Source organism: Trichosurus vulpecula, chromosome 7 (genome assembly GCF_011100635.1).
Source record: "Trichosurus vulpecula isolate mTriVul1 chromosome 7, mTriVul1.pri, whole genome shotgun sequence".
Lineage (NCBI taxonomy): Eukaryota > Metazoa > Chordata > Mammalia > Diprotodontia > Phalangeridae > Trichosurus > Trichosurus vulpecula.
Genome location: NC_050579.1, coordinates 260,243,285 through 260,270,050, shown reverse-complemented (window position 1 = coordinate 260,270,050; position 26,766 = coordinate 260,243,285). Strand labels below are relative to the sequence as shown.

Below are 26,766 nucleotides of genomic sequence, written 5' to 3'. Positions count from 1 at the left end.
TCTTTTTTTGTAGTGGCAAAGAGGTAATGAATAAGGGGGTATTCATCAACTGAGGAATGGCTGAACAAATTATGGTATGTGAATATAACGGAATGTGTGACATTTAAAAATATGTGACAATGGAATATTGTGACATTTTTTAAAATGAGGAAAGGGATGGTCCCAGAGAAACGTGGGAAGGTTTATATGAACACATGCAGAGTGAAATGGGCAGAAACACAACAATTTATGCCATTAAAACATTGTGAAGACAATTTTGGAAGGCTTAAGAATTCTGATCAGTGCAGAGGTCTGATGGTGCACCACACGACCTACTTCTTGACAGAGAGATGATGGACTCAGGGTTTAGAATGAGACATATGTGTTTTTGGCCAAGGCCAATTCAGGAATTTGCATTGCTTCACTATGCATATTACAAGGTTTTGTTTTTTTTTTCCTTTTTGCAAGAGAACAGAGAGTTGGGATGGAGGGAAAAACAGAATTCTGTTAATTGGAAAAAATTAATTTAATTTTGAAAAGAAAAAGAAAACACTGGATTTGGATTCAGAAAACCTGGGTTCAAGTCTCTATTACTTATTACCTGTGTAACTTGGGCAAACTACTGAACCTCATTCCTCAGTCCTTCCTCTGTGCAAATGTAAGAGTCAAACTAGATGACTGGTTCTTTCCAGCTCTAAATGAATGATCCTTCTGGCAGAGAGGTGGGGGACTATGGGAGCAAAGTATCGCATTTATTTAGTGACTCCATAGGTTGGTTTTAATAGCTTTTTTTCTTGTTACAAGGGAAGGCTTAAGTGCTTGGATGGGTGACAAGGATCTATCTGGAAGTGACTGTGATGTAAAAAAAAAAAATAAGCATCACTAAAAACAGCTTTATCTATCGAAAGGTTGAAGACCCTCCTGCCGACGGAGGAGACAGACGCACACAAGGATCAAAGAGTGGGTACCCGAACGACTTAAATTGTTAGTTTTAACGAACGCTCGCAGGTATTCTCAAGTAAGAAGTGTGAAATCAGGGAGTCTATTGTTTCCCAAAACATCCCCGAAACGCTGTGAGCAGGATTCGAACCTGCGCGGGGAAACCCCATTGGATTTCGAGTCCAACGCCTTAACCACTCGGCCATCACAGCTCGGTACGCGCTTCCTCTCCCCATCCATTCCAACCTATCAATGCACCTTCTTCCCACCCCCGCCTTTCGCCTCCAGCTTCATTCTCCTAATTTTTCTTTGGGGGCGCTCCAGGCAGGCGCCCTGGGTTTCCATCACCTGCCGAACTTGGCGCACCTGCGGTCCTCTCCCGGCTCATCCTAAATGCTTCACAGATGCCCGTGCCTACCAAGCACCGCTTCTAGTACCCTCCCGGGCCTCCATCCATCCGCACGGCGTTCCCTGGGCAACCAGGGACCAAGAGAGGGGAACGCGCGCACACACACGCCCCCGCACCCAGAGCTTGATGTTGCCATGACAACGGAGGGCCTCAGAAGTCATTAAGTTCGGGGGTATGCATCCAGCCCTTCACTTTCCCCAGTCCCTCGATTCCCATAGGTTTAGTTCCCGAGGTCCCAGACACAAGGACGTGAAAAAGGCAGGAACTGGCACAAATGAACTGAACTCACCCATCGTTGAGGGGAGCCCTTACCCATCTCAAGTTGAGCCGGAGTGTACGCAATTACTGCGGCCGGAATAAACCAGAGATGCCCTTTGAGGTGCAGCGTGGCTGGGATTCGAACCCACAGGGATGTTATTTCTTAGGCAGGCGCATAAGCCACAACAGTTATTGAGGAAAAAAAAGTCATTTTGCGAATTGGACGTTTAGGGTTCCTGGAGAGCTCGAGAGGCGGTAGTGCCTTGTCATGGTCGGCATTCACTAAACAAGTGTTTTTGGTCCCTAATGAAGGCAGTCCTTTCCAAAGCTCCTCTCTCTCTGTACGGGGGAGCGCTGTTGCTAGTTTGAGACACAGGGTCATTTATTTGCACTCCCTCCTCTGCCCCTCTCCACACACGTACACTCCCCATATTCCTTCTCTTTTCGGTGATAGGTCCCTCTGTCGATTCCAGCAACTATCCCATTTAAAGAGAATCCCACCCCCACCCCCACACCCCCCTGCTCTTTATCTTCAAAGGCTCACACCACAGACCTGGTAAATTCCCTGCCCCCCTTCTTGGGACGGGTCAGCTAGGTCTTCCAAAGCCTGCCCCACTCCTCTCCATAGATAACAGGTGTCAATTCTGAGAGTGTGATGGTGATGTCAAGCAAGGTAAGTCGAGTCGTCTTCTTTTTTGGGTGATTCAGAGAAAAAGGTGGCACAGCATTGCAGCGTTTGGGTCATAGATCTAGAATCTGGGAGGGTCCCCCACCTACAATGGAGATTTCTGGGGTCTCAGGGAAAGTGTGAAGAATATTAAAGGTGGGAGTCCAGATCCTGTTAGGAAGGGGAAATAGGAGGCTGCTGGAGGACAGGCCTCCTCACTGCTTGCACCTACTCATTCCACCAGAGGCAGAGGAAACTGCAGGCTCCTAGAACCCTCAGTGTGTGTTTAGTGTAGTGGGAACACTGGACTAAGATGGGGGTTGTAGTCTCAGTTCTGCCCCTCACTAGCTGTGTAGCCTTGAGTGAATCACTCCCCGGGCCTCAGTTTCTACCTCCATAAAAGGTGGAGGGATGGAAAGAACCTCAAGGCCCTTCCAGTTTCAGTGATCTATGAAACTATAAATATTAGGATTTAGAATCCATGCCCCTTCCCCCAGCTAATTAATCTCTCTATGCAGCTGTAAACTCCACAAACCTCAGCCAGCCATGGGTTGGTATATCCCTGCACACACCCCTCCCCCAATTAGATTATAATCTTAAAATTATCCACCTGGTAGATATTGAAAGTGATAACAGAAAAGCCCCAGTTCCCAAAAGACTTCATGCCACAATGTCTAGTTACAGGTTTTCTGTTTTATATCAAAAGAGACAGACATGACTATCAAAAACACAAAAATATCACTAAGGAGAGTGGGGCACAGCTGAAGACACCTGGGTCCCACCCTAAGGGGCGGCAGCACCAGGGACCCATAGTCCTCTACTCTCCCCAACCCAAAGGAGTTAGGGATCTGATACCTAGGTCCTGTCTGGGCCTCAGGTACTCACTCCCCGATGCCCAACCCCTCCCTTTCACTCCGCCTCCCAAGGGTAAGGGGTGCGGGAAGGGAATCAGGCCTTTGAGAAGACAAAGGGAGAGTTCCCAAATAAATAAGAATTATTAGAGTTCCCCCACCTGAAGCAGCAATCAGTGTTCCTGCTCAGGTGGAATTTAGAAAGATATCCTACTCTTTAAGTAGGATTTACTCTTTTGTTGGTGGAATTGTCTCTGATAAGATGAAGAGGAAGACCTCTGTTTCTGGCTGGTCCCTAAGAAGCCCTCAGTTGTCCCTAAGGAAGAGGCAAGACTGTGACTGTTTAGTTGGAAAGGACCAATATTCAGGGGTACCTGTCCCTGGCTGCCTCAAAGGCAGAAGCAAATCTCAAAGTTGGAATTGGTTGTTGTCTTGAGGATGAAGCTTTTCATTTGTTCCTTTCCCTATTTCAATGACAGAGGTAAGGCAGGACACTCTCAGTGGCCCCGAGATGAGAGTTTAGCTGGTGGTTTTTGGAGCAGGTAATTCAGAAGTAGCTAGCTCCCCACCTTGTTCCTCTTCATCCATGGCTGTGTCTGGGGAGGCCCCACCCCCATCTTCCTCCATTGGCTCTAGCCCCAGTCCATCCAGCTCAGGGAAGAGTGTGTCATCTGGATACTGTGGATCTGGGATGCTGCTGCCACAATCTACACAAGCCTGGGGAAGGAAGAGGACAGCGTCAGGACCTCCCAAAACCTCCCTTTACTTTCCACTCCTAGAGGTGTTACCCCTCTTTCTCACCATCACATCCAGGGCCTGGGGCAGCTGGCCCTTCCGCACCCAGGTATGCACAGCACCCAGCTCCCTACGTTGCTCTTCTGAAAACCGAGGCTGTTGTTTTTGCATGGCACGGAGCCTTTCTCGGTCCTGTTGCAGCACTGAAGCCATATCCCTAACAAGGATAGGAAAAGAGACAGAATAAGGTTGTTAAGTGTAGGCTCTAGGAGCCAGGCCACTCACATCTTCCAGTATTTAGGAATACGTGGGTATCTCCTCCCCCTAGAACCTTACCAGTTCTCTCTACATAAAACTCCACTTGCCCCTGCCCTCACCATCCTCTAACTTTTCCCTCTTGTTATTTTATTCCTCTTTCTCCTCAATTCCTCCCTCTCCTGAGACTGACTCCCCCTTCCTCCTTTTGCCCAACCCAAGTTTCTTACCTTGAGGGCACTTGATAGGTCATCATGACCCTATGGTCAGCATTAGCCATGAGTAGCCAGATGGGATCCTGCAGAACATACTTAATGACCTGTTCCCCAGGTCCTGCCCCTGGGTCTACCCCAACCTGGGTCCCTGTTGGCTCAGCCTCAGAGGAGTCAATACTCCCAAAATACTTGCTGGTGTGGCTGCTCTGGCTGCTGCCTGAGGAAAAGGGAAAAAGAACAGTCAGAGAAGTCAAGTCTTCCTGTCTTAAAAGGGAAAGAAAAAATAACAGGGGAGTTCAGTAGAAGTGAAAGGATGTGGGTGGGGAGCCAGAATTGTTCATCTTAAAGGAAGATGATCAAATGATGCCCCCCTCCTAAAAAAGGACTTACGAGTGATGCTGGCTGAGGTGCTCCCACCATGGGAGCCAGAGCCAGAAGCCAGGGAGCCTGATTCGGCTGAGCCAGTGCCAGATCTTGAGTCCTCCTGGAGCAACAGCTCCAACAGATCACTGGAGCCCGACAGTGCATCCTGATTAGAGGATTCATTCATCTCCACCTAGGCAGGTGTGGAGAGGGGACTGGGAATCAGAGGCTCAAGCTTGGTGAGGGTACAGCTCAAGCTCTTCCCTTTCATGCCCCTCTTTTCCCCCGTGAATGCTCAAGCGACCCCAAACCCAGTCTCCCCTCCCCAATCCAAGAAGCATGTCTTAAGCAACGCCGTGGCACTGGGGATACATGGACAAAAAGAGAAACAGTCTATGGCCTGGAGGAATTTGAGGAATTGATGCTCTACAGTTTACTCTCTCCAGATTCTCAGGCCAAGCAGAAAAGATGAAGGAACAAGAAAGAGAAATGGGAGGAAAAAAGGAAAGAGAAGATGGAGGCAGGGGTGGGAAACAGAGGAGTGTGGGAGTGAGTGTGTGTGTATGTGTGTATGTGCACATGTGCGTGTATGTGTGTGTATATGTATATGAGGCGGGACACTAGGGGAAAGACAAACTGGCATGAGAGCAGAAGGGGATAGAAAACAAGAGACAGCAATAGTTAGAAACAAAGATGGAAACACCAGAAGGGGATATGGGAAAGTGAAAAGTCTGTGGGCAGAGGCTTACCAGTCCAGCTTCTGGCTGTGGAGCCTCCTCTCCTGGAGCGGGTGGCCTGGGATTACTCCCAGGCTCCCCAACTGTTGCTACCCCTTCCCCCCGGGTAGTCTCCTCAAGTTGCAGCAGGTTCAGCTGGAGTGGGGAACTGCACCGGGAGTTGAACAGGGGTGAATCAGGGCATTGGGGAGGGCTAGGTGGCATAGCAGGTAAAGTTGGGGAAGGTGAACAGGGTGCAGGGGTGAGAGGCCCATCTGATAGAGTCTGAGGAACCCCACAGGGGTAACTGGTGGGGGGAGATGAGAACAAATAGTTGGGCAGGACCAAGGCCACCATAGGGGTTACCAAGGGGGAAGAAAAGGGTGAAGGAGAAGGGGTAGGAGCTGAAGGTTGGGGGCAACCTCTGGTTGAAAAAATGGGGAGGGGGTAGGTTTGCACCACAGTTGGGAAAGCGGCAGATGTGGGTGGGTTGGGTTGAGAGGGCCACGGAGTGGTCAGAGGTGTTGGGGAAGGATGAGAGGTATAGCCAGGAGCCTCAGTCAGAGGAAGCTGTTGGTGCCTTGAACGTTTGGCTTTTGATTTGCCATGGTGGCGACGGCCAGGATTAGGACCATGGCAGTAGCCTGCGAAAGGGCAAGAGAAAGTGAGGTTAGTGGACCCACCCCCACTACTACCCTCACAATGACCAGTCATTCATGAAGCACTTTCCTTACAACAGCCCTGTATTGGCTTCTACAGATGGGAAAACTGAGGCTGAGGGATTAAATGTCCTTCTCTGGGTCACACAACTAGTAAACATTGCAATCTATACATGGTCTCCTGGCTGGAAGTTCAGTTCTTTCCACTATAACCCAGTGCCACTCCTTTGACAAACTGGAGCTAGGGAAGGTCCAAAGAAACATCACTTTCCAGTCTAGATGGGTGAAGGGAGCAGTTCTAGGGAAATGAGGGGCAGAATTAGAAGGTGGCTTCAGAAGAGTCACAGGAGGCAGGGAGGAGAGGTGTGAATTTAGAAATAGTAAGAATTGTGAGGTGTAAAATTGATAATTTTTTTGGATTTTTAAAAATTTATTTAGTATTTTATTTTTCCCTAATTACATGTAAAACAATTTTTAACATTCATTTTTAAAACTCTGAATTCCAAATTCTCTCCCTTCCTCCCTCCCCACCCAGGTCCTCATTGGAAAGGCAAGCAATTCGATATAGGTTACACACAGGCAGTCATACAAAACATAATTCCATATTAGTTAGTCATGTTGTGAAAGAAAACACAGACCAAAAAAAAAAAAAACCTCCAGAAAAATCAAGTTTCAAAAGTATGTTTCTCGGATTCCATGCTGTCTTGGGGAGGGAGGGGGTGAGGGGAAGAAAATCTGGAACTCAAAATTATGCAGAACTGAGTGTTGTAAACTCAAAATAAAAAAAGAAAGTAAGAAAAAAAATAAAGACCAGGATCAAAACTCAAAAAAAAAAAGTATGTTTCGATCTGTATTGAGACACCATCAGTTCTCTGTCTGGGGGTGGTGGCATTTTTCATCCTAAGTCCTCGAGTTGTCTTGGATCATTGTATTGCTGAGAACAGCTAAGTCCTTCACGGCTGATCACTCTGCAGTATCGCTGTTACTTTGTACACAGTACGATTCGCTTTGTGTCAGCTCATGTAAGTCTTTCCAGGTTTTTCAAAGAGCGTTCTGCTCATCATTTCTTCCAACACAACCACATAGCACAATTTGTTCAACCATTGAAAATGGATAATTTTGATTACATTAAATTAAAAAGTTTTTATACAAATAAAACCAATGTAGCCAAGATTAGAAGAAAAGCAGAAAGTTGGGGAAAACTTTTTACAGACAGTTTCTCAGAGAAAAGTCTCATATCTCAAATATATAGAGAACTTTGTCAAATTTGTAAGAATGTGAGTCATTCCCCAGTTGATAAATAGTCAAAGCATACGAACAGGCAGATTTTGGATGAAGAAATCAAAACTATCTACAGTCATATGAAAAAAAAAGCTCTAAATCACTATTGTAATGGCATACTACTGGGCCAAAAGAAATGATGGACTGATTAGTTTTAGAAAACCATGGAAAGACTCGCAGGAAATAAGAGTGAAAAATGAGCAAAACCAAGAGAACATTGGCTACAGTAATAGCAATATGGTTCAAAGAACAGCTTCTTAGCTTTTCCTCTACTAATAAAAATCCTTCCATTATCTCCTGCTGCAGCTTAGGACCCTTCCCCTCTAAGCAAGAAAGCAGGAGAGGGACTGGGAGTGTGGTTGTTCTCTTTCCTCAAACCATACATTCTCACAAGTTGGGGTTCTTTCTTCTCATCCTGGGTTAACCCTGTCTCTCTCCCTACCCCAACACCCTTTAGTTCCTATGAACATGAAGTTATATTAGACCTCATGTTTCCTAGGGCTGGAGGCAACATTACCATTTTAGACATCTCCCTCTTTCTGGGATAAATTTAAGAGTTGGTAGTGGGGAGAAGCCTAGGAGTGAAATTACCTCGATCAACAGGGGGTGAAGGTCCCTTGGAAGGGGTATCAAAGACACGGAGTCTGCTGAGATCCCGAAATCGGGTGAGGAAGGCCTGCTCCTCCTTCTGTGTATGAAGTGACAGTACAGCTTTGGTCAATCCCACAGGGCGATAGGCATCAGGAGTGGGGTCAGGAGTGGCCATTGTTGGACTGGGAGCTGGACCACAGGTCAGGCCAGGCAATTCCTCCATCATGACAATATCTGTAAGAGGTCAAAAAGAAATAGAGGAGAGGAGTTCAAATACAATTCATGCCTCACATATTCATTCACCATTTTGACTTTACCCTCTCCTCATTTCTCAAATGTCCCAATTCCCTTACTTCTGCCCTCCTTACTCCACAGGACCCTACTTTCCAAGTCAATATCCTAGCTCCTTTTTTACCCACAAGAATCATCACCTTCCCTCCTCCAAACACTTCAATCTGAGTGTTTAAGTTGGTCGTATGTGGGATGATGAACTTTGGGTCCAGCCCTATGGAGGAGGGTTTCTTCCCCATGCAGAGCTCTCTAAGGAAAAAGAATGTTCTGGCTCATTCCAGCAGTTTTTGTCCTATTGAGAAGGTGTCCTCAAGGCCTCACTTTTTCCATCTCGCTACGGGGTTACACGTTTTTTTCAGTCATCGCTGGAGGAGACTCTAGCCATCATCACCCTGTTATCTCCTCTCCAGTTCTAGCCACTGTTACTTCTCTGAGCTTTCATCTCCTGCTCTCTATCCCAATAGTTTTAATGCATAATAAATTCATGAAAAAAGAGAAATGTAAACATAATAGCAAGGGGCAGAGATTGGGAGGAGGGAAGGGCCACAGATAAGAAGCCATAGCATACAGGGTTAAGTTCTGTGGCTGAAAGGAAAAAGAAGGAGAAATCCTTTAAACTGATGGAAGGAAAGTAACCACAAGGACTAACTGAGAGGTTCAAAAAAGGCAGAAAGTTCTGGGGTAAATGCCAGTCAGGACCCCAAAAGATCCCCATTCCAATACACTGATCCAGAACACATGGGGTTGGAAGATGAAAAACAGAAGGGCAAATACTCCACTCCAAAAGAATTAGAACCTAGAACCTGCCCAGGCAGCCATGGCTCTAGCCCACCCCTTTCGATGCCCCACACCCCCCATACCCGACTCCGGGGGCTTCTTGTCTCCTACATGGACGATAGTAGAGCTGAAGCTACACTGACTGGTGATGGATACCACACTCTCCGCCTTATTGGCAAGGGTGAGCGGGGTCAGTGGACCTCCCACCACTGGCTCCTTCTGGAGGGGGGGCCCCTCCTGAGACAGCTCTTCTGGTGGATCTGTGCAGAGAGACAAGCACCAGTTAGAAGGTGCAGTGGGATGAAAGTGGGTATGGGAAAGGGAAATGCATTAATGGAGGAGGACAGCAAGGAACTAGGGAGCAGATCCCAAAATAGAAATATAGAGGGACCACCAGGAGAGTTGGAGAGAGCGGGAAAACCATGTCCATGAATGTATGGGGAAGGGAAAAGAAGCAGACCGCACAGGAGGAAAGCAACCTCAAGGAGCAGAAAGAGAAACAAGGGGATGGAACAAGGAAAAGAAGAGGAAAAAAGATGGCCACAGATTAGAGAGTATGTGCTCCTGGGAAAGGGGGAAGAAAACAGAGCAAGATCGGGCACGGCATCAGAAATCAGACAGGGTGGGTAGGTGGGGTTAGGGGAAGATGAGAAGAGACAAGACAGAGAAACACTAAGTGGAGAGAAGGGCCAGAAGAGAAGAGTTCCATGCTGGGGAAGCTGGGGGAGGGAAGAAAATGGTTAGGGACCCAGGGAAGGGCAAAGCTGAAGTACATGGCTTCTTTACCTTTCTTGGGCACTCCAGAGCCCTGGCCTGCCTTCTGTCGGTCATCATCAGACGTGGAGGATGCCGTGTGGGAAGAGAAGGCACATTTCCTCTTCACTGTGTTGGGGACATTACAGCTCTCCAGGTAGCTGAGGGGATGGAGAGAGAGAATGAACCAAGCTAGAGCTGTTAACAGAATGATCTCAGGATGGGGACAGGAAAGAGTGAGCCGTCCCAGCAGGGTCAGAAGCACCGAGAGGTTCATACCGGATAATGCTGTCCAGGCAATTGATCTGCTGGTAGGAACAACTGGATGGCCCTTTTGTCTCTGAATCCTCAGGGGCAGTACTAACCGCAAGAGGCCGAACTTGGTTCAACCCAGCAGGGCCTGCTTCCAAGGGTCTGCCTGAGAGGTCCCTGGTCTTGAAAGTATCTGGGGCTGGGAACAGCAAAAGTAGAAAATGATGGTAGGTGTGACTGTTCATCGAGTACTGTCCCTATTTGGTCTCTGGGCTCCATCCTGCCAAACCTAGCCATTTTCTCACCTGAGCATGGCGGCCAGTTGGGTTGGGACCGAGAATCAATGAAAAGCTGCTGACCTTGGTGCTTCACAAGATGCACATCTTTACAGATCTGCTGGAATGTCACCTGGAAGGGAGGGCCATAGAACTGGGATTATTTGGGGTATAGCAAGAAAGAACACACTGTAAGGAGAGGAGATAGGCTGGTGAGAAAAGAGAAAGACCAGAAAGAGAGGGTAACCAAACAAGAATGGCCACACCGACTGTTTTATCATTATTATTATCAACATCATCACCACCATTATCATTGAGGTAGGAGCAGGGAGGACACTCACTGGAGCAGGAGGCCCAGGATGATCAGTGTCTCCACCATTGCTATCGCTGGATGAGCCAGGGCTTAGAAAGGGACCTGGAGAAGTTGGAGGGCCTAATCCACACATCCCTGTGGGACTCGCACTATGGACTGGCTGGGGAGGAAAAAGAGAAGAAAAGAATGAGAAAGCTTAAAACTTCCAAAGCCGGGGGTGGGGTGGGCCGCTGGGCTGTCTAAGCCAAACATTTCCTCTCACCTGCAGCAGTAATCGGTGGATCTGTTCTGAGAGCTCCTGTATGTCTGGGTCCATAGCTCTCGAGGGTACTGGGACAGGGGCTGGGGGAGTGAATACATCCTCATTTAGCGGAGCCCTGGGAGGAACAAGCAGAGAATCAATCTACTGGGGGAAATACAGGTTCACAGATATATAGTCCACACACCCACACCCACACCCACACCCACTCCAAATGACAATCAGGCACACATGAGGAAGGACTGGACACAGAGGTAGGAGATGGAATGTCTTGCCTAGGGAACAGCAGGTAGTTTAGGTAGTTTGGCCAGTGCACAGAGTGTATGAAGGGGAGTAATGTGCAATTATCATGGAAAAGATAAAGTAGGTACAGGATGTACAGAACTTCACAGATGAAGGGCCTTAGTTTGAACCAATGCATTTGTACTTGACTCTAGGGGCAATGGACAGTTACAAGCTTTTTAAGGAAGGGAGTAACACAGACAGCTCCTTAACAGAAAAATACTAATTTGACAGGTATTTGGAAACAGGGAAATCAATTAGGAGGGTTAGTGATAAGGGCCTGCATTAGGGTGGCTGTGATCTAAGTAGAGAAAAGGGGATGGATGCAAGAGATGTAGAGGTGGAATCAAGAACACACAGCAAATGATCAGATGTGAAGGGAGAGTAAATGAGTAAGAGGAGTTAAGGATGACTCCTAGACTGAGAATGATACATCCTGGACAGAGATATGGAACTCAGGAGGAAAGGTAGATCAAGGGGAAAGAGGATGAATGCTGTTTTGGACATGATGAGCTGGAGATGGCCCAGTAGAATTTCAGGTGGAGATGTACAACACGCATGGTAATAAAGCAAGGCTGAGGTTCAGGAGAGAGATATAGGTTGGATATATAGATTTGAGAGTTATCTTACATCAAATTAAAGTTGAATTCAGGTGAGCTGAATTAATGAAACAACATAGGAAGAAGAAGGAAGGACCAAGGATTGGTGTCTGGGTGCACCCAGGAGTAGAAAGGCCAAATAACAGGAGTCACTCAGGATTGGCAGATAGAAAGGGATGGGGGGGGTGAAGTTTTCATCAAGTTGAACTGGTAAACTAAAGGGCCTAGATTCTGAAGGGCAGAAGGCGAGGCTAGGGAGGGGATGAGGAAGCAGTGAGGAGTTCTCACCAGAAGTCGTGGTAAGGATGGAGAAAAGGTGGAGGATGGGAGAGGTGGAGAGAGGGTGAAGCTAGAACACTGAAGGGCTTTTGTTTCCAACTCTCACCACTTTCTTTCCCAATTCTTCAAGGCTGCTTAACTTTTTGGATTCTGTGCTTACCTGTCCTAGACTGCCCCTCCAGCTCATCTTCCCTCCCTCTCCCCATCAGTCCTTCACCCTAAGAAGATACTCACGTTCGAACTTTGTGTCTACCCAAAACAAAGGCCACTTTTCGGCTCCAGGGATGGACAAAGCCAGCCCAACTGGTGTCCATGGTGACATATTCCCCATTTCGGGCACAGAAGCGGATGGGGGAGTGGTCAAAAGGTTGGCCTGACAGCTGCAAAACTGTAGGATGACCAAGAGGGAAAATAGATTGGTGGAAACGATAATGGAAGTAGAGTTAGCTGGGGGCTGCAATATAGGGAGAAAAGGCGTCAGAGACAGAGGCATGCAGGGAGAGGAGCTGCTGGAAAAAAGGAAGAAAAAGCAGAGAACTAGGAAGCAAAGACTAACCAGTCAGAGAATACGGCCTGAAGGAGACAGGATATAGGAATAGCGTCATGCAGGAGAGCACTGTCAAGGGGAACAAAAAGGACAGCCCCCTTGGGGACTTACTCTTCTTGTGGATTGCCAACATGAGAGGTCGGTCTTCAGGGTGTAAGAAAAGGAGCACTGGTGCCCCCAGCAGATCCTGAGGCAAGTATCCCAGCAATGGGGCGGCCCTGGAAATTGAGGAATCATTGAAAGAGACCTCAGTCTCCGAGACCTGATGCTCTCAAACCCTTGATTTTCCATAGTCCCAGGAGACCCCACTGTCTAGTCCTACTTAGCCCCAGGATCTTTCATTATCATTCTAACCCCATCTAGCTTCAAGGATCTTGGCACTATATCAGATTGCTTGACATCTTGTGGAGGGGGAATGGGAGGAAAAGGAGAAAAAGTTTGGAACTCAACATCTTATAAAAAATGAATGTTGAAAACTATTTTTACATGTAACTGGAAAAAATAAAGTACTATTAAAAACAAAGATCTTGGCACTAAGTCCCTCCCCCTCAGGCTTCACCTTTCATCTACATCTTGGAACAGACAGCTAGGTGTGTGCCGTGTTGTGAAGATCCTCTTGTCTGGGGGAATCCTGGGAGCTGGAAAAGGCAGGAGTGATCATCCGTCATCTAGAGTCTTCTCTGGTAATAATTCCAACACCAACCTCTCTTACCAAACTCCAAACTCTCCAGTCCTATATCATCTCTGCTCTCCTCCTAGAATCACGTCTTACAACTAGAAAATAATTCAAGGGATCTTCTGGTCCAATCCTTTACCTTGAAGCTAGGAAGGTCTTATTATCCCTAACTGTACAGATAAGGCCACTGAGGCACAAGAGGCTACTGGACTTTCCCAAGGTCACAGAGCTAACGCGTGAGACAGGGAAGACTTCTGATGTACCATCCCAATGACTCTTAAGGAAACAGAAAACAACAACAGGAGTCAAATTCACCACCTTTCAATGGTTCCTTCTATATTAGAAGCCTGATGCGTTTTCTTCTGTCACATATAACTGGATCTCCTTGGCCACAACACCTCACGCCCCTGATCTCTAGTACTCACTTCTTTCTTGATATCTCCATTCTCTTTGCCTCTTTCCCTCCCCCTTAATATTCCTTTCTACTTACCTTCATAGCCAGAGTGAATGCGTTCAGCAATCAGCAGACAGCATGGCTGTGCTGGGGCTCCATCTGAGAGCTGGATCTTAGTCACATAGGGGGTCAGTCGAAATGGCTGGTATCGGGGACTTGGTTCTCGGTCTGGGCCACCTCTGGTTTTGGGGGGAGATGTGAAACAGGGAGTATCACAGGAGGAACAGGGAGAAGGAATGGATCCCATCTCTCCCTACTCTCCATCCATGATGCTCATCTACCCAACCACCTTAGACCACAAGCTCGTGGCCCCCGAAACCAAGAGACAGATATGAAGAGAATGCCTAAAGCAAAGACAAATAGCCACTGAATAAATAACCTTCCTGTTCTGCCCACCTTGTTCTGTTCTTTTCTCCAATTTACCTGATCCTGCAGAAGACTGATTTCTCTTGTGTGAAATCCATGGGACCTGAACCTGGGGAGAGAGAACGAAGAAGGGTCAGTGCCATCATGCCTCCAACTCCCAGACCAGGGATACTGAGTCCTTCCTTGCACTTTCATGCCTGAGGCTCCTTACCTCCCTGGCTACAAATCTCAGAATCTATTCACCTTCACTCCTGCTATGGTTTCGTGCCCTTGCTCTAGTATTTTATTTCACATTTCACACTGGCCCCACCTCCAATCCAAGATTTCCCCAGTCCTCACCGGCAGAGGTCCGGGAACCCCACGTGGGCAGGCGAGAGGGGGCAGTGGAGCCATAGAAGACACCCACATCCTGAGGGGCCAACAGCTCTGAGAACCGGGCACCCCGGAAGACTTCTCTCTTACAGCGTAGAAGAACAGCTGCTTGATCCGAAATGTAGACAATCCGTCCAGTGAGAAAAGAGACAGCCACGGAGAAAGTGTCCTGGGAAGAAGAAAGAACAAAAACAAAAAAGGCCAAGGTCAGGAGCTGGCCAGCTCAGTAATTAACAGAATGGTGCCCAGTGAAAGGAAGGAAGATTAGGGAGTGGGGTTAAAAAGACAGGAAAGAGAACCGAGAGGCTGGGAGAGAAGGAAGACAAGGAGGGAGGAAACAAGCATTTATAGAGCAGCTACTATGTGCCAGGCATCGTGCTAAGCACTGGACTTGAGAGATAGGTGCTATTATTATAGACCTTATGGATTCAAGAGACACCAGAGAGGTAGGGAGTGAAAATATGTGAGAAAGGGAAAGTCAAGACAAGGAAAGTGGAAAGGTAGAAGGAAGAAGAAGAAGAAACTAAGGTCAGGACTAGGGGAGGGGAAAAAGCCTGGGAGAGAAGAAAGAGAAGAAAGAGGGAAGGGGAAGAGAAGGAAAAGAACGCTGACCTGATTTCGAAGAGTATACTCAGATGTGATGTGTTCTAACTCTTCTAAGGTGTAGCTGGACATGTCCATGGAACAAGGCTGCCCCTCTTCTAAGCTCCACTGCTGGTAGTAATCTTGATTGGCTGCAGAGGAGGTGAGGTTACATTCAATAACATTACTAACCACAGCAACAGCTGCCTGTGCTGGACACTGCTCCTTTGAATCCCGAAGGCCTCAGCTTTCCCACACCCAGCCTAGCTGCTGATTCCCTTATCCCTTGTATCCAGCCCCTTCCTTCTACTTCTAGGCCCCCTTGAGCCCATTCTCCCTCTATGCCCCCTACTTCCTTCCAAGGCCCTGGATTCTTTCCCAATACAATTGTTGCTCCACAGTCTAAAATCAATACCTCCAAGTTTCAGCTTACCCTGGACTTGTTTAACACAGGCAAGTGCATATTGCAGCGTGGCCAAAGTCCCTGATCGACCCTTCCCTCGGCGTTCTGGCGGAAGTCTACGTTTCAGCTCTCGGAGGGCCGTCATCAGCTCCTTCTGTGTTCGTGCTCGGGCTGACTGCTCACTGCTGCAGAGGGGAAAAAGTGGTAGAGGGAACAGAAGATATCAATTACCACGAATTCAGCACCCTATTACCTCCAGGAGTAAATATAAAGTTCTTCCTCCTGGCAGATGTTCCCCAGGAATCCAGGTATATTCAACGCCTATACCCACCATTACCTGCAGCCACTGGTTGACGGGTTATCCTGCTCAGAGCTGGCACTCAGGAGGCTGTAGGCGATGGAACTGCTTGGAGGGGATGGGCTCTGAGAGTTGGTGCTGGAGGAAAAAAAGAGAAAACATAAGAATAAAAGTTCAGCCACTCATCGTCACACAGTAGGTAGCATCCTGGGGTCACAAATGCCAGCTTCTGCCCCCTCCCAAGGTATCTGACTGCCATTTTCCCAAGTTTCTCTGATTCTTTCAAGTCCCTAGACCCCTCGGCCACTTCTCTCATTATTCCTAGGTTCCATCGCCCCATTATCTCTCCTCTTACCTCTTGCTGCTTTCTGTCGTCTCCAGCAGGGCAGAGTCCTTCCCATGGCCAGAAGAAGAGCTGTGAGAACTGTGCTGGGAAGTGCCCTGGGACTCCGGTCCATTGGATTCATTGCCACTTGAACCATTGCTGTTTGCATCCGTATCATCCGCGAGGCCGGGACCAGGGCAGGGTCTGTGTTCGGGGGGCCCAGGGGATTGGGATCCCCCTGAATCAAACCCTTCACCTAGCCCAGGGCCTGGTCCCCTTACCCCGCTGCCTCCCTCAACAGCGCCATTCATGGTGGTACCATGGGAAGGACAGTGGGAGAAAATCAGTGAAGGGGGAGAGGCCACCACGAGGGAATACAACAAGGCCCTTAAGGGCAGGAGTGTCCTTGGTCGGGGAGAGGGTAGGGAAGAAGTGGCAAAAGGTGAAGTCAATGAGGACTGTGGGGAGGGACCACTGCTGGAACCTGGAAGATGGAGAAAGAAGGGAAAAAGAAGGAAAGAAAGAAGGCTTCTTACCCTCTAGCACTTGGCTTTTTCCACTCTACCTCCACTCTGGCAGCTGATCACGCTTCCCACTACTACCACATAAAGCCAGGTGAACCTCAGACTTGTGGTAGCTGCCCTCAGGCCACACATGCACCCAAAGGTCTCCCAGCGTCTATTCCCCTCAACGAGTCTGGGGCCCATGCTCTCAGTCTTCCCTCTCGACCTCTATTTTCTCTAAACATGTAGACGTTCATCATAGATCATAGGCTTTAGAACTGGTAGAAACTTTAGAGTGCTGATTCGACATCCTAATTTTATAAATGAGGAAATGGAAGAGTCTAAACAATTTGCTCAAGGCCACACAGCTAACAAAGAGAGCTGATAACTGAACCCAGACCTTCTGACTCCAAATCCAGTACTATAGAAAACCGTTGTACACACACACATAGAGATGGACAGACATATAATGGTCCAAGAAAGATTATGCTGTCTATAATTAATTCTGTGAATCTTAAAATCCTATATAAATGTGACATTCTTTCCACGCTGATTTTTAGTAATGCTTGAAAAACTTTATTCCAGAACAGACTGAGACTGAAGGGAGACAGAAAAGGGAAGCTAAAGCTGGTGGGCTGGACAGAATCAATGTGGCGCCATGGAAAGTGGCTCTGGAGTTAGAGGAGCTGGGTTTAGATCCTTACCTCTGACACTTAGGACATGTGTGACCTCTTAACTGCCCAACTAAATGACATTTCTCTTCCTTCTTCACCTCTCTGCATCTATTGACACTGATGACCCCCTGCTCCTCTTAGATACTCTCTCCTCCAGGTTTTCACACTGTTCTCCCTTGGTTCTTCTCCGACCTCTCGGACCACTCCTCCTCGGTCTCCTTCATAGGAGATTCATCTAGGTCACTCCTGCCAATCCCAGATGTCCTCCAACAATCTGTCCTTCTCCCTCTACACTATTTCGTTTGGGGAATCTCATTAGTTCCCACAGGTTCAGTTACCCTTTCCATGCGGATGATTCCCAGATCCATATGTCCAGCCTGAGTCTCTTTCCTGAACTCCAGCCATCCACTGCCTTTTGAACCGGATGTCTCTCAGGCACGTCTAAACCTGGACAACTTCTCTTTATCCCCACATCCTCCCTTCTTTGCAACCTTGATCTCACTATCAAAGGCAATGCCATCTTCCTAATCAGCCGGCCTGACAATCCCTCTTGGCTCCTCGCTCACTCACCCCACACGTCCAATCTGTTGTTAAATCTCGTTCTCATCTTCACAATATCTTTCATGTGCGTTCCCTTTTCTCCACTCATTCAACAGTCACTCTCATCACCTCTGCCTTGAGCCTCTCCCCACCCCACCTTCCACTCAGCTGCCAAAGTGAAGCTCCTAAAACACAGACCGGACCCTGTCACTCTGCCCCACCCCCAAGCTCCAGCACCTTCCTATTACCTCCGGAAACAAACACAAAATCATCCGTTCAACATGGAAAACTCTCCAAAGGCTCCTTCCTGCTTTCCTAGCCTTGATACTCCTGATGATCCAGGCACATTGGCCTAGTTACTGCACTAGTCTTTGCACTAACCGTCCCCATGCCTACAAGGTTCTCCTTCCTCACCTCCTCCAAGGCTCGGCTTAAATCCCACCTTCAGAAGGAGGCCTTCCCTCCCCGCCCCCCCTACACACACACACACACACACACACACACACACACACACACAGTATCTTCCTAGTTATTGACAGGTTGTCTCCCACATTACAACGTGAATTCCTCAAGGACAAGCAGATTGCATGTACTTAAGGCAAGTCACCTAACTTCCTTGCGCCTCAGTTTCTTCATTTGTCAAGTGAGGGGGTTGAACTAGATAATCACTCAAGTCCCTTCCAGTTCTAGATCTGGGATCCTATGATCACTTCTCCTGAGGTTCCTGACACAGCAAGTCTGGCACGAGTGAGGGAGTTAAGCAAGAGCATCGCTCCTCAATCCTCATTAAGGTACTGACTTTGTGATTGGGTTCTCTGTGGAAAAGAATCCACCTTTATTTGAAAGGGGAGTGAAACTGGGAGAATAGCTCCTATATTTAGGACTCATGGGCTAATTTTATCTTGGGAGAGGGAAGGAGATTGGGGGTGGGGCTGGAGGAGGGTCCGTCTCCAATGCACATGCGCATTCTACTCCAGCCACATACTTCAGCTAAAGGCTCTATTGTAGCCGGGGCAACCTACGTCAGTGGCTGAGCTCAGCGGTTGCTGGAGGAACCCAGAGGCCCTGAAGAAGGAATGGAAGAGGGAAGGGAGGAGGAAGAACAGGGTGATTGCTTTTTCTTCTTTCCTCCCATTCCGTGGGGTAGAGGAGAATCACACCCCAACCCATGTGCCTGCTGCAAACATATGTAGGAGTAGAAACATAAGTAGGAGATGTGATCCAAATGCAGCCTGGATAAGACCTCAAAGCATTCCTAAGTAACAGTTAGTAATGGACCTTGTACACAACCCCTACCTCCCACATCTCTAAACCACCTCAGCATCACACCATTTTAAGGGAGGAGTAGGAGCTATGGTGGACCGTGCTGCCTGAGTCTCTAAAAAGCAGAAATAATGGGGGCTGGGGGAGGATTGGGGAGCAGGCTGGAGAAGAGTGGGCAAGGACAGGATGGATACTTGGGTTCCAAGAAAACTCAGCTAAATCTCTACCTGAAGAAGAAAACCCCTATCCCCTCCTCCTCAAGCCCACACAACCACGGACTATGTTAGTGTCTATTTTCCTCTCCCTATCTCCTAGGAATTCAGCTCCTATTTCCGTAGCCTCTATAGATTTCCCCACTTCCTTTTGACTACCTCTTCTAAAACCAAGACACTAAATATCACTAAGTCTGGAGTGGGGAGTAATATAGCAAACCTGTATTTGTCTGTCAAGCTTCCCTTTCTGCCCACCCCCGACCTTTTTGTCTTCTAACTATGTTTCTCTCTCAACCCCAAGTATTTTTGAAACCAGAGCCAGGAGAAGGAAGAAGGCTGCAGCCAACAGCAAGAACTAGGTCTGGGAACGGGATGTTCTAGCCTTAGCCTGAGCTGACATCACAACCGGCACTGGGCCAGAGATGGGGGAGAAACTGCCAAAGGGAGTTCCTGGTGCAGTAACAAAGCCAGGGTGCAGAAGGGGAGGAATCCTACTTCTGGGGGTCCTAAGAAAAGCTGGGACTCTCTTAAGGACAGTTGTGAGCCTGGGATAAAGGGGCTTCTTGCAGGGTAACAAGGGTCACTGGGAAAATGGTGGGGGTAGAGGGGGTTCCAAGAAGATGAGTTGGAGATTGAGAGACTAGATTCCTAAAGAAAGGAGTTATAACTGTGAAAAACTGGTGCTGGAGGGCAACGGATATCATGGTCTTATGAGTCAGTGTTGGAGGGAGGCGTGCTGAGGGCTACTAGGCACAGGTCAGTCATGCATAAGTTCTAGTGGGGAGAAGGGAGCTGGAAGGAAGCTTGCCAGGGATTGGGGTGGGGGTTCAGAGAAGGGACAGAAAAAATCAAGACTTACTTGTAAGATAGAAACCCTGGATTCTCAGAGGATCCCGGAAGTAGCTGGGGAGCAGAGGCCCCGAGACAGGCTGAAAAGGTGCTGCTGGGTGGATCTGATCTCTAGTGCCCCTACCTGTCTAGTCCTTTTCCCTGCCGGGGGCAGAAGAACTTCTCTAAAAGCCGAGAGGCGGGTTGCATAATGACAGGCATTGGCCATCACTGGCTTCCTGCCTGCTGATGCATAAGCGCTACCTCTGATTGGCTGAGGATCCCGGCAAGGTGCCTGGTTGGCCAGCCACCCCCACTGAGGTCAGGGCTGTTACACACACGGCTGCACGTGGACCTGGGTGCTGCCACTTGGGCGGAAGGGCCCAGTACATACATAGTTTTATAACACAAAGCAGAGACTGATGGGTGTGTGTGTGTGTGTGTGTGTGTGTGTGTGTGAATGATCATGGCTTTCCAGATTAGCTAGACACCTTAATCCTGGAAAAAGGTAAAAAAGGAAAGAGGAATCGAGATTCAGAATCAGAATGCATAAGACACTGATTCGGGGAAGTATAAGGAGGAATAAATCCCTCGTCAAGCTAATGAGGTTGTACTCTTCCAGAGATTTCTACTACCACTTCAAGCTCTCAGGCACCTGGGGCCTGGGGAAGTGCAGGTAACTCTAAGGCCCGAGTCACCTCCACTCAAGGTATGCAGCCGTGGGCAGAGCAGACACAATGTAAGGGGCATCTCTAGCCAATCAGGAATAGAAAAGGGCAGCTAGAACCAATCAAGGTCTGATGTACGCATGTGGGAGGGAGGAATGGTGAACGATGAGGGGTACCCAAAACCAATCAGAACACAGTGGGAAAACAAGCCCTCTAGGAAAGGCAAGTGTCCCAACGACCTATCAGAGAATAGGTCCCGCCAGCTGCCCACTCGGTGGCTTCTGTTCTCTGGTTCTCCAGGACACCTCACCTAGGCTGAGAAGGCTGGGAGGTTAAGAGCAGGATGTGAGATATGCTGGGGGGAAAGTGAATTGGGGTCTGGAAGTAACCAGGAAGGGAAAAACAAGTCATTGCATCTTTTCAGACTTTTTTTTAATGTATTGATTGGTTTTGCTGATTTGTTTTTTCTCTTCTTCCTCTTTTTGAAAATACTCTTTGCTATATGGAATGGCTCTCTGGGAGGGGGGAAAGGGATACAAAACACATTGAAAACCAAAAGATATCAATAAAATTTAAATTTTTTTAAAATGAGGAGAAGCCAGTGACAATACACATGTGGGTCCCTGAAGCTACAAAAAGAGGAAACTAAAGACCCAAGAGAAGGAGTAATCAGGAGTCTGGATGCTAGAAATAGATTTTTTTTTTTAAAGAATGTCTGGTTACTAGGAATGAATTTAGGATTTGGAAGGTTGTGAGAAACAGAGGTTAAGAGATGGAGAGGGAAGTAAAGTACAAGAGCTAGAAAATGAGCTAGAAAATCTGCTTTTAAGGACTGAAAGCGCCCCCACCCCCACCCCCAGAAACACAGCCATATGTGGAGAAGGCCCCAGAAATGCTGACATAACTAGGCATGGGGTGCATCAATCCCTCCCTGTCACATGTGTCGAGTTTTCCTTAACAATGGTCTTCTTTTTATAATGGGGGGTGGGGAGGAGGGATACAGGAATCTTGAGGTCTCTCAAGAAAAAAACTGAAGCTTAGAAGTTATAAAGCAACCCTGGGAGACTCAGAGGGGAACAAAGAGAACTCAGGATCCTAAAGGTCTGGTCTCCCCTTAAAGAAATTCCCTGTGCCCCAACACCCCCTCCCCACTACTGTTCCTCTTGACCAACTCCTCTTCTGTCCTGAGACCCAGATATTTCTATCCCAAGCAGAGTCTCCAGCTCTCCACTCCCAGTCTTGGCTCTTTTTAGGAACCTTAGTTTTAGGAATCCTACCACCTTCCAGACTGGATTTTCCCCCGACACACATATAGACACCCCATATTATAGCCTCCTTGGTGACCCAACTGTTATCAAATAAGATCATGTTTGTAAAGTTAGCACCGTATCTGGCACATAGTAGACATTATATAAATGCTTATTCCCTTCCCCTTCACTTCCTCCCTCCTGGTCCTCCTCCACACTCCCTCCCCGCTGCCCAGTTCACTTCTATTCAATCTCATTGTTCCCACAGTAACAGAGCCCTGCTGCCGTCAATGGAAGGAGAAGGGGCAGGTAAGGGAGTGACGTCAAAGCAGAGGAAGGGGGCGGGCTGCAGGCGGGGCAAAGTGGCTTGGAGAAATGTGGGGCAGGGAGCCTGGAAGCTTGGGGAAGCAGTGGTTTGGGAGGCAGCCAGTAGGAGGGCGGTGGCCAGAGCAGGGAGAACATCTTGTTCTTTTGGCAGTTGGCCTAGGACATGCAACCGTCCTGTCCCGGCTCACTCTTCACTCCCTCCCTACCCCCATCCCACCCCCTTCCTGTCCCAAAGCCAGGTGTTCCTGGAGAGACAGAATTGAGGGAAATGGGTGGCTAGCTATGGGACCCAGTTGTAAATCCTTTTTCTCCTACAATGAACCATACCAGACCTTCAAGTTCTATCATCACTGTCTATAAATTATACCCCAAATTTGCTCAAGTGGTCATAAAAAGCCAGGGTGTGGAGAGCTGGGTTCTATAAGACTAACGAGGTTTTGCTTTCCTGCCTTTCGAATGCCACCACCCCCCCACCCCTAAAGTTACAGTGACAACCAAAGGTTATGGGACAGAGGTATAGGTACAAGATAAGAAAACCAAAGCAAAGGGCAGACAGAGCACCTGGAGAGACCTCGGAGAAAGATCAAAGGATCATATGATATTCTAGCTGGAAGTGAACAGGGTCCTAATGGAGAAGAGATTTGGCCATAGGGAGCATCTGGTTGGAACTAATACTAATTAAGTACCTGGAAGAAGATAAGTAGTTGGGAATGGGGCTGAGTTAAGGGGGTTTGCAGGAAGGGTAGCCAAGGGCTTTCAGCAAAGCCTTGGGACATTGGGGTCTGAGATGCCACCTTGATCTAAGTCCCTCACTTCTGCTCCTTTATCACGTTTGCATACATGCAGGAACAATGAGAATTTCCTGCCCAGGTGTAGGGCCAAAAAGGAGTTCCCTACCCCGCCTTTGGTTCTGTTCCATATCTAATACTCTGACAAAAGTTCTCAGCTCTAGTGCCCATGAAAGATGTCACTCACCTCTCTAATCTGTATCTCTGGCATATACCTAGGATTCTCTGTCATCTGCCTCATTTTTGGCCAAGTTCCTGGAACCCAGGTGTCCGGTCCCTCTCAGCCTGGGGGCATGACTGTATGATACATTCTTCCCCAGACTCAGGAATCTGGCCCTTTGGCGTCCAGCTCTCCCTTATCCAGCTCCCTGAAGGACCCACGGAACTGTCTGCTCCCTTCTACCAAACTCCACTCTATGCAGAAGCTAAGCTGCTCAGTCTCTTTTCCACATCTATAATCACTATTCTCCTTTATCTGGAACCCAGAACTATTATTATAATTTCCTATACATTGATATAAACGTAGAGCCCTCAGCTGGTGTTCAAACAGGCCCTGGGATCTTGATATCATCACATTCCCCCAAAGCAAAGTAGCTTACCGGACTAGGAGTCAAGCCCTGGCTTCTAGCCAAAGGTGTGCCAAAAACTAGCTATGTGGCCTGGGTCAAGTGACTTACTTTCTGTAGGCCTCAGTTTTCTGATCTGTGAAAGGGGGCAGGGCTGAGATATTTTTAATTCTCCTTCTACGTCTAATATTCTATTGATTCTATTCTAAACATAGTAGTCACAGTAGTAACTAAGTCACAGCCTTTGCCCCATGGGAAAGTTATTGATTCTATTCTAAACACCAACAACATTTCACCTGGCAAATTCTCCTTCTAATCCCATAATTAAGGAATTAGGGTAAAAAAGGTATTTAACCTGAAAAAGTATTTCCATTCTGTTATCATGTCTCTCATATATCTCCATTTTCCCCACTTTGACCCAAAGATCCTAAGATTACCCCAATCAGCGCCAAACCTAAGACTGATACCTCCTCAAGAACTCCATTTTATTCAAGTGCTTACAAGCTTGGATATTAGAATGCATCAATATTGGATTCACGCACCCCATGAGTTCATCTCCAATTGTCCAAAATCTAATAGTACAATAGCATGTTTTTCCATGTTTCAATATTATTTGCTCCACTGCATAGGAGGTGTGTAGACATATACACACACATACATGTGTGTATAAACGGCTATCTCCTAGGATACATATCTATCTATATCTATATACATATATATGGTGTACATACACACACATTTAAAAGAGACAGTATGATCTCCTGGAAAGAGCACTAGACTTGGGAGTCAGGAGATACCTTGGTTTGAATTCCATCTCTAAGGCTTACTAGTTGTGTGTGGTCACATAGGAAAGTCACCACGTCTCTGAACCTGTCTGCTCAATCCCTTCTATAGTACCTATCACAAAGGGCCATTAGTTAGCATTTATACAGTGATTCGCAAAGTGCTTTCACAAATACCTCATTTTATCAAATGAAATAACTCACGTTTGTAAACCTTCAAGGCTACATAAATCAATTATTATGATTATCTCAAACTCCAGCTTGACGCTGAAGGAATTTGCCAAAGTGCTAAAATGGTACAAGACACCCTTTTATTCCCCAAATCGCTACTCCAAGTCATCCATCTCTGCCAAAAGACAAGTACTTGACGCACTCCTCCAAACGACCACCATACATCTAAATCACCAAATCCCACATAATAATAATAACTAGGGGGCAGAGGAGGAAGAGTTGTGTTGCTAGTGATCTACCCTCAAACTTCACCTACTCCTTGAAGTTTCTTCGAAACTGACAAGAATAATCTTTGCTTTCTCTGCACTTTATTCTTACCTCTCATGCACTCATCGTATTTAGCCCTGTATTATATAATTAATTGCCCGCTTACCTATCCCATCTTCCCCCAGTGGCCTGCAAGCTTCATGAAGGTGGGGGCTGTAGAGTCTTGTTCTGTAGGGCCTCCTCCCACCTCTCCCCCGCCAGGACAGTGCCCAACCTCATCACACAACCTGATTGTCACAGCCCCCACCCCACGGGAAAGCTCACCCCAGATACATAGCAACACCCCCTCCACACACACACACACACACACACACACACACACACACACTCACACCCTTCCCCATTGGTGTCACACCTCAGGTTATCGCCTCCTCCCATGGAAACAAGGTCGCCCTTTGGAAAGAGCCTGCAAGTTCCGACCCTGGGACCGTAGACACAGGTCACTCAACTAACTACTTTGTGCCTCAGTTTCCCCCTCCCCAGGTAGCTTGGAAGAAAGCCTCAGAGGCTGTAATAAAGGACGCGTTCCCTATATGTGTAACCCGCTTCCCTCTGCGCACTCGCTGGCCCGTGCCCCCACTCACCGCTCCCCCGCCTTCAGCTGGGTCCCGAGGATCAAGGGTCTAGGCTCAAGGAACCCTGGTACTCCTTCCCTAACAAGGGTCCAGATCTGTTCCGAGGCCAGCCCCTTACAGAGCCGGCGCGGGACGGCACCGCCCATCGGCCCGGACGCCACGCCCTGGATGCGCTCATTGGTCTGGGCGTGCCGACCCATGCCCCAATCCGCGTGCCGCTGCCCCGCCCCGCCCCGTTCCTTCCACGCACGGCTCCCATTGGGTCCCCTCAGCTCCAGCCGTCTCCTCATTGGTCCCGGAGAAGCCGAGCAGCGTATACTCCACGTGCTCTCAGGCCCCACCCCCTCGCGTTGATTGCTAGTGTCCCGACCGGAAATCGCGTAGTTTTTACTTTCTCAATGGTCATTGGCAAAAAAAATTCATTTGGCTTGCCTCGTCCCGTACCGCGTGAGAAGGTCCCTCCCCTAGACGATTCTCATTGGCCATCTTTGGGAGGAGCTGGAGGGGACACGTGCAGGGCGCCTCACGCGGCCACTTGTTTACCAGTACTCAACTGAATTTTTCCGTGACGTTACCAGCACCAACTGCCCCAAGAATTAGCGCAGGCGCGGCTGGGGGGGGGGCGGGGTGTGAAGGGAAAGCAGAAGGAGGTGGGTCAGAGAGGCAGAAAGTTCTTAGATGAAGAATTTGGAAGGGGAATGGGCTGCGGCGGCGGAGGCCTGTGTGGCGTAGGAGCCTCTCCACCACCCCGGCCGGGCCGTGGAAGGGATGCTGAGTTGGAGACGAGAGACCTTGCAGACCGTATTGGGCAGGATGGGAAGTGGAAGGTGCATGAAGGGCTTTACAAATCGTAGAGAACTTCACGAATGCCACCTATCGATCAGTCGGTGAACAAGCATTTATTAAGCGCCTGCTGTTGGGCCACGCGCTTTACTAAGCGCCAAGGATACAAAAAAAGCCAATACCCCCACCCCACATGTGGTTCCAGCTCACGGGAGCTCACAGTCTAGTACAAATAGCTTTGTACAAGCAAGAAGCAAATTAGGGATAATCTCAGGACCAGAGATCGAGGAGATGCCGACGCTGAGGCTGCAGCCTCGCAGTTACTACGAGCTAAAGCGCTTTATAAACCTTAAACGGTGAAATGTGACTCCGAGATTGGAAAGGCTGACAGTCTCAGCTGTAGATCTATGTGAATAAAGCAGTGAGATAATATGATCTTGACGGATTTGGGGAACACTGAGGATGGTGGGAGCCGTGTAATAATTAGGAAA

The 26,766-nt window shown here is 48.1% G+C and overlaps 1 protein-coding gene and 1 non-coding gene across 3 annotated transcripts; both read right to left on the bottom strand.

Moving 5' to 3' along the window:
* Nucleotides 1-1,048: 1,048 nt before the first annotated feature.
* TRNAS-CGA lies at nt 1,049-1,130 on the bottom strand. Its single transcript has one exon. It is a non-coding gene; the product is annotated as a tRNA-Ser (tRNA).
* Nucleotides 1,131-2,925: 1,795 nt separating this feature from the next.
* PER1 (period circadian regulator 1) lies at nt 2,926-25,644 on the bottom strand. 2 transcript variants are annotated; one of them, XM_036766974.1, is made up of 23 exons: nt 25,502-25,644; nt 16,052-16,505; nt 15,736-15,834; nt 15,429-15,583; nt 15,026-15,147; nt 14,381-14,582; nt 14,099-14,150; nt 13,712-13,854; nt 13,105-13,183; nt 12,657-12,763; nt 12,233-12,386; nt 10,842-10,956; nt 10,608-10,739; nt 10,297-10,399; nt 10,019-10,190; nt 9,773-9,900; nt 9,070-9,246; nt 7,919-8,152; nt 5,421-6,031; nt 4,699-4,864; nt 4,324-4,525; nt 3,905-4,055; nt 2,926-3,820 (listed from the first exon to the last, which is right to left on the bottom strand). In XM_036766974.1, the coding sequence occupies exons 2-23, from the start codon at nt 16,330-16,332 to the stop codon at nt 3,623-3,625; spliced, it is 3,783 nt and encodes a 1,260-aa protein (XP_036622869.1). In that variant the 5' UTR covers nt 16,333-16,505; nt 25,502-25,644; the 3' UTR covers nt 2,926-3,622. The 2 variants fall into 2 exon arrangements, with proteins under 2 accessions (XP_036622869.1, XP_036622871.1); XM_036766976.1 differs by lacking the exon at nt 25,502-25,644 and adding an exon at nt 20,073-20,193.
* Nucleotides 25,645-26,766: the final 1,122 nt, after the last annotated feature.